Source organism: Rhinoraja longicauda, chromosome 27 (genome assembly GCF_053455715.1).
Source record: "Rhinoraja longicauda isolate Sanriku21f chromosome 27, sRhiLon1.1, whole genome shotgun sequence".
In the NCBI taxonomy this organism is placed as follows: Eukaryota; Metazoa; Chordata; class Chondrichthyes; order Rajiformes; family Arhynchobatidae; genus Rhinoraja; species Rhinoraja longicauda.
This window is the reverse complement of record NC_135979.1, coordinates 23,304,005-23,310,910: the sequence shown is the minus strand read 5'-3', so window position 1 is coordinate 23,310,910 and position 6,906 is coordinate 23,304,005. Positions and strand designations below refer to the sequence as shown.

General features: G+C 48.7%; 1 protein-coding gene across 2 annotated transcripts; it reads left to right on the top strand.

Annotated features, from left to right (window-relative positions):
* Window positions 1-3,267: 3,267 nt before the first annotated feature.
* LOC144606595 (mucosal pentraxin-like) lies at window positions 3,268-5,614 on the top strand. 2 transcript variants are annotated; one of them, XM_078422861.1, is made up of 3 exons: window positions 3,268-3,368; window positions 3,514-3,586; window positions 4,203-5,614. In XM_078422861.1, exons 2-3 carry the CDS (start codon window positions 3,526-3,528, stop codon window positions 4,817-4,819), a joined length of 678 nt encoding a protein of 225 aa, XP_078278987.1. In that variant the 5' UTR covers window positions 3,268-3,368; window positions 3,514-3,525; the 3' UTR covers window positions 4,820-5,614. The 2 variants fall into 2 exon arrangements, with proteins under 2 accessions (XP_078278987.1, XP_078278986.1); XM_078422860.1 differs by having other exon boundaries at window positions 3,294-3,397.
* The last annotated feature ends 1,292 nt before the right edge of the window (window positions 5,615-6,906 follow it).

Genomic DNA, 6,906 nt, shown 5'->3' with positions numbered 1-6,906 from the left:
CCCTATTCCCAAGGGGCGACTGTACTCCATATCCGGCCCCGAGAGGAAGGCGATGGATGAGTACATTGAGTCCTCCCTGAGGACGGGCATTATTCGCCCGTCCTCCTCGGCAGCAGGCGCGGGGTTTTTCTTTGTGGGCAAGAAAGATGGGTCACTTCGTCCCTGCATAGATTACAGCTTCCTAAACGAGATTACGATCAAGAATCGTTACCCACTTCCTTTGATGTCTTCTGCTTTTGAACTGTTGCACAAAGCCAAAGTATTCACTAAACTAGACTTGAGGAATGCATACCATCTAGTGAGAATCAGAGAGGGGGATGAGTGGAAAACTGGGTTTAACACCCCTAACGGGCACTACGAGTATTTGGTGATGCCGTTCGGGTTAACCAATGCCCCCGCAGTCTTCCAAGCTTTTATGAACGAGGTCCTCAGGGAATTTCTCAATGAGTGTGTTTTTGTCTACCTTGATGACATTCTTATCTTCTCTCCAGACATAGTCTCATGAGCGTCATGTCAAGTGTGTGTTGCAGAAGCTCTTAGCTAACCGTCTGTATGTGAGGGCCGAGAAGTGCGACTTCCACGCAGACACAATGTCCTTTCTGGGCTACATTATATCGGCCGACCACATCCAGATGGACCCTGGTAAGGTCAGTGCGGTGGCCGATTGGCCCACCCCCACTAACAGAAAGAAGGTGCAACAGTTTCTCGGATTTGCAAACTTTTACAGACGTTTTATTAGAGACTTCAGTGCTGTTGCTGCTCCTCTGCACTCTCTCACGTCTTCCAAGACCCAGTTCCAGTGGAATCCTCAGGCCGAAGCCGTCTTCCAGCGCCTCAAAACATTGTTCACCAACGCTCCTGTTCTGACCATCCCAGATCCCCAGAGACAGTTCATTGTGGAGGTGGATGCCTCCAACGAGGGGATTGGGGCGGTACTTTCCCAGAGAGCGGAGGACAACTGGATTCATCCCTGCGCCTACCTGTCACGTAAGTTGACCCCCGCAGAAAAAAATTACGATGTCGGAAACAAAGAACTGCTGGCGGTCAGAGCCGCATTGGGGGAGTGGAGGCACAGGCTGGAGGGGGCCGAGCAACCTTTTCTGGTATGGACAGATCACAAGAACCTGGAATACATCCGTAAAGCCAAGAGACTCAACTCACGTCAGGCCAGATGGACTCTGTTTTTTAGTAGGTTCAACTTTTCTCTGTCTTACAGGCCCGGTTCCCAGAACACAAAACCAGACGCCCTGTCCCGACTTTATGACCCTGAACCTGATACCAGAGAACCCGAACCCATCCTGCCACTTAACCGTGTGGTAGGAGCGGTGTCTTGGCAGATCGAAACAGATGTGAAGCAGGCTAATGATGAGACTCCAGCACCGAGTGGCTGTCCTACTAACTGTTTGTTCCTGTGACATTGCGCCCCCAGGTAATCCACTGGGCTCACACGTCCCTGCTCACATGCCATCCAGGTGCCAAGAGAACTGTTTTTGTGGTTAAACAGCGTTTTTGGTGGCCTTCACTTGAGAAGGATGTAGCTGAATATGTGGCCGCCTGCCCTGTCTGTGCAAGGAGCAAGCCCTCCAGACAAGCCCAAGCGGGCCTGCTGCACCCACTTTCAGTCCCTCAGAGGCCCTGGTCCCACATCTCCATTGACTTTGTTACTGGGTTGCCGGCCTCCAAAGGTAACACAACTGTCCTGACGGTGGTAGACCGATTTTGAAAGATGGTACATTTTATCGCTGTGGCCAAGCTCCCTTCTGCCAAAGAGACGGCAGAGGTAATGATGTCTCATTGTTTCCGTATCCATGGTTTCCCTACAGACATTGTCTCGGACCGAGGTCCTCAGTTTGTGTCCAAGTTTTGGAGTGAGTTTTGTTCCCTCATAGGTGCCACCGTCAGCCTGTCTTCTGGTTACCATCCGCAATCCAATGGCCAGACTGAGCGGATGAACCAGGAGCTCGAGACCTGCTTGCGCTGTCTGATCGCGCAGAACCAGACCACCTGGAGCGACCATCTCATCTGGGTCGAGTACGCACGCAACACGCTTCCTACGGCTGCCACGGGACTCACACCCTTCCAGTGTGCCTACGGCTATCAGCCCCCCTTGTTCTCGGCTTATGAGGGTGAGGTGACGGTGCCTTCTGCCCACGCCATGATCCGACGCTGTCGCCGAATCTGGGACGGAGCTCGGAGGGTTCTACTCCGGGGTCAGTCCCGGATGAAAGCGACCGCCACCGCAGATCCGCTCCGCATTATCGCCCAGGCCAGAAGGTATGGCTGTCTACAAAGGACTTGCCACTTCACGTCCACGCCAGAAAGCTGGCTCCAAGGTTCGTGGGTCCATTTCCCATTTCGAAAGTCATTAACCCTGTTTCGGTCCGTCTACAACTCCCCAGGTCATTAAGGGTTCACCCTACATTCCACGTCAGCAAAATAAAACCGGTCAAGGAAAGTGCACTCGTGCCCGCCTCCAAGCCCCCTCCACCCCCCCGGCTCGTCGACGGTGGTCCGGTCTACACAGTTAAGGCACTTCTTGCAGTCCGCAAAAGGCACTCGTGCCTTTATTTTCTCCAAATTGACTCTTGTGTGTGAGTCGTGCGTTTGAGTCCAGTTCCTGTGTGCCCCAGAGCATAACAGGCAGATGTACAGTCATTTAGACAGAGTAGGGTAATCAAGAACCAGGGGACATCGGTTTAAGGTGAGAGGGTAGGATGAAAAGAAACCTGAGGGGCAACTTATTCTCACGGAGGGTGGTGGGAATTTTGGATAGGAAGATGGGTAGGGAAGGTATAATGGGACATGGGCCAAATGCAGGCAGGTGGGACTAATGTGCATCTTGGTCAGCATTGACAAGTTGGACTAAAGGGCATGTTTCTGTGCTGTATGACTGATGACTCCATGACTCTAAGTTGTACCCACTCATTCACTGGTTGGACACTTTCTAATGGGATGAATCCAAGCAGAACCCAAATGTATTTACATGTATTCCGGGAATCAGCTGTCAGAGGTCTTGACCACAACCTCATGGCAAGAATCCAATAAATGAACATGTGCCTCTCCCTCTCAACATGTAGTGTCACAGATCAAAGCTACAGGGGAGGAGGGGAGATATCTACAGTATGATCGGGTGGGGGAGGTGAACTTCATCACCTCCTGAGAAGAATTATCGTGGCTCGCTCCACACCCTCCCCCTCATTATCTGATGCTGACTGATGTCGACACACAGATCAATGGCAGCTCTCTGAGTATTGGATGGCAGCAGAGTTTGCTCCACCCACTCAGTTCCTTCCTGCGTTTGGCTGTGACTGGGTTCAGCAGGATATAAATTGCAGCAGTTTGTGCCCAGGGTATTGGACCCACCTGAGGTGAGACCGGCTTGTTGGAGACGGACACAGTGAGTACCAGAGGGGCTGTTTGTGTGTTGCTGACACACGGGACTGGCTGCTGGTTCTGAGTTTCAATGGATTGACAAGTAAAATTAAATGAATTGGGGATTTTTTTTTTTAACAGGTTGGAGAGAGGATGAAGCCTGTGACAATTGTGCTTGTGATGTGCATTTACCTGTCAGGATCGGACAGTGCAGGTTAGTATGAGCTTTACGTGAAGGTTTGGGCAGTGTGTGTCTGTGCTGACCATGATGTCAGTCTGAACTAATCCCATTTCCCTGCACATGGTGTGTACCCCTCTATCGTCTATGTTCATGTGTCTGTCTAAATGCCCCTTAAACACTGCTATTGTATCTGTTTCTACCACCACCCCTGGCAGTGTGTTCCAGGTGTCTCTGCCACTCTGTAAACAGAAACTTGCCTTTCACATCTCCTTTAAATTTTCTCCCTCTCACTATCAATCTGTGCCCTCTGGTATTTGTCACTTCCACCCTGAGGACAAATAGACTGACTATCTACCCTAACTATGCTCCCTGTCATTTTGTACTTCTATAGTTTGTCCCTCAGCCTCCAACACTCTAGTGAAAACAACCCATGTTTGCCCCACCTCTCCTTGTACCTAATGCCCTCCAATCCAGACCTCTTCAACGCACTCTCCAAACCAGTCAGTCTTTAGATACCACTCTTCTTTCACATTAAAAAAAATAAATCCTTTTGCGAAACACTGCTCACTAGTTACCTTGTGCTCCATGTCAGATGACAACGTTACCATTTCTAACTGAGATTTAACAATTTTACTCTTCAATTTTACAGGACTGTATGGAAAATCAGTGAGATTCCCAACTGAAACCGCCAACAGCTTCGTCAAGTTGCATGCATCTGATTTCTCCGGTTTGACCGCCTTTACTGTCTGTTTCAAGGCAGCCACTGAAGTGACTCGCTCTTACAGTTTGCTCTCCTACGCAACAAGCTCTTCCGCTAACGAACTCCTGATTTGGGAAGAAACTAAAACACAACTCTGGCTGTACCTTGGAAGTTTTGTAGCTGGGTTTTACATCCCAGACATGAATTCTTTACTGAGACACATCTGTGTGACCTGGGAGTCTAAAGGGGGTGAGATAGCAATCTGGGTCAACGGAAAACGTGGTTTAAGGAAGGTTGGTGGAAAGGGTCAGGTTCTGAAAGGGTCTGGCCAGTTTATAATTGGTCAGGAGCAAGACTCAGTTGGTGGACATTTTGACATCAAACAATCCTTTGTTGGAGAGATGACTGATGTTAATATGTGGGATCGTGTTCTAAAACACAATGAGATTGAGTTGATCAGTCAGGGGTGTTTCAGTGTTGGAGGGAACATCATTAACTGGGGATCAACATCATTTACATCAGGGGGGAACGTCATAATTGAAGACAATAATGATTGTACATTTTAAATGTTTTGGTTCCAAAAAGCATTTAAATGTGCAGAGGGGAACACAATCTCCTCAAACGGCTCTAGCTACCATAAATATGACCTTGTATTGCAATCTTTCCTCTCTAAACCAAATCAGTAGTAGAAGTAGTGATATTGATTCCAGAATAAAGGGGTGTTTATATCAGGGTAAGGGACATCTCACTGAGTCCCACCAGTTTCTCATCTCCCTCACTGACAGAGTAGTGGCTTCATACTCAGTACAGAGTCTCGGCCATTCTCCGTCACACATTGAGAGAGGGACGGGATGTGGGGAACCATGGTGGATGTCTACAGGGATCAGCAGGGTGTAAACCCCAGGGCACTGCCCCACACACTGACCCCTGACTGAAGCCCAGGGACTGCTCAGAACAGACAAGTCCGCCCTCTTTAACCTGACACCCTCCTCGTCCATTCTGCTGGAGCCCTTCCTCCAATCCCACCGGGAACAGTTGGGCATCCCAGTTAAAAGGTGCAGTACAGAGCAGTGTCCAGGGCATTTGGTGCCATCTCCCTGTGTAGACAAGAAAGTGCCAGGGACACGGGGGTGGTGGTGATGGGCAGACACGGCCTGTGGGAAAGTCCCTGTGGTGGAGGCTGATCCTGCTCTTGACTTAGATTGTGCTGATTGGAATTATTACTGTCTCTCTCTTTGTATTACCCTCTTGATTTAACATTGTTTGTTACACCAAGGTTTGGAAAGCTCACAATGTGTTCTGTGCTTCCAGTGATTATGATTGAACTGTAACATTGCAGTTTCATCAGCTTAATAAACGAGCATCAAAACAAAGATCTTGTCTAAGAAATGACTGTGTGCGTGTGTGTGTGTCTGGTCTCGTTAACACAGTGCATTCTCAGTGTCCATCACTAAATCTATTCAAGTCACAGCCCAATGTGGATCTGATCTGTTGACAGTAAGATTGCTTTAGGCTGAGAGACGATGAAACAAACTGGGTGAATGTGAATCCGTGGGGAACAGGTGAGAACTCCACTGGCTAGTGTCATGTGTTGTACCATGCTGGCCAATGGAGGTGAGAGCACCCAGTAATTGCAGTCCCAAGGCACATTCTGACATCCTGTGGCACCACCATTGCCGAGATCTCCAAATCCACATCCAAATCCAAATCCACACTGACCGAAACCTTATTGCAACTGGCCTCCTAAATCAAGGGAGCCTCTCCTCCAGCGGCCATGTGTTGCAGTGGGCCCCTGGTTGGCTGCTCATAACTTACAGATCACACACAAAGATGGAGCTATCAGCAATAGCTCGGTTTCACCCTGTCCACCACATGCAATGTACACGCCGCACTCTCAAAGGTCAGTCCCATCCCACCTTGAAGAAGGTTGTCAAAAATTGCAGCAAGATCTTGATCATTTGGGTAGGTGGGCTGAGGAACGGTTAATGGTATCTAATACAAGAAATGTGAGGTGTTGCATTTTGGGAAGTCCAACATGGGCTGGAGCTACACAGTGAATGGTAGGGCTCTGGCCAGTGTTGTAGAGGGATCCAGGAGTGTAGGTACATACCTCCTTGAAAAAGGCATTGCAGGTAGATCGGTTGGTCAAAAAGGCTTTTGGCACTTTGGCCTTCATCGATGACAGTATTGAGTATAGAAGTTGGGATGTCATGTTGCAGTTATATAAGGTGTTGGTGAAGCCACATTTAGAGTATTGTGTTCAGTTCTGGGTAATAGTAAAGATGTTGTCAAGCTGGAAAGCGTGCAGAGAAGATTTACGAGGATGATGCCAGGAGTGGAGGGCCTAAGCTATAGGGAGCAGTTAAACAGGGTAGGACTCTATTGCTTGGAACACATGAGGATGAGGGTGATCTTATAGAAGTGTACAAAATCGTGAGAGGAATAGAATGGGTAGACACACAGGGTCTCTTAGCCGGAGTAGGGGAATCAATAACCAGAAGACATAGGCAGACCGCCCAACATTTGATTTTACAAATTCAGAATTTTGATGTCCAAAATTCAGAATTTTACATCAAAATTCATAATATGGCAGGTAATGCAACTTTTCAGCAAAAAGAAAGTATGCACGCCAAATGCGTGTACGCGATGCGCT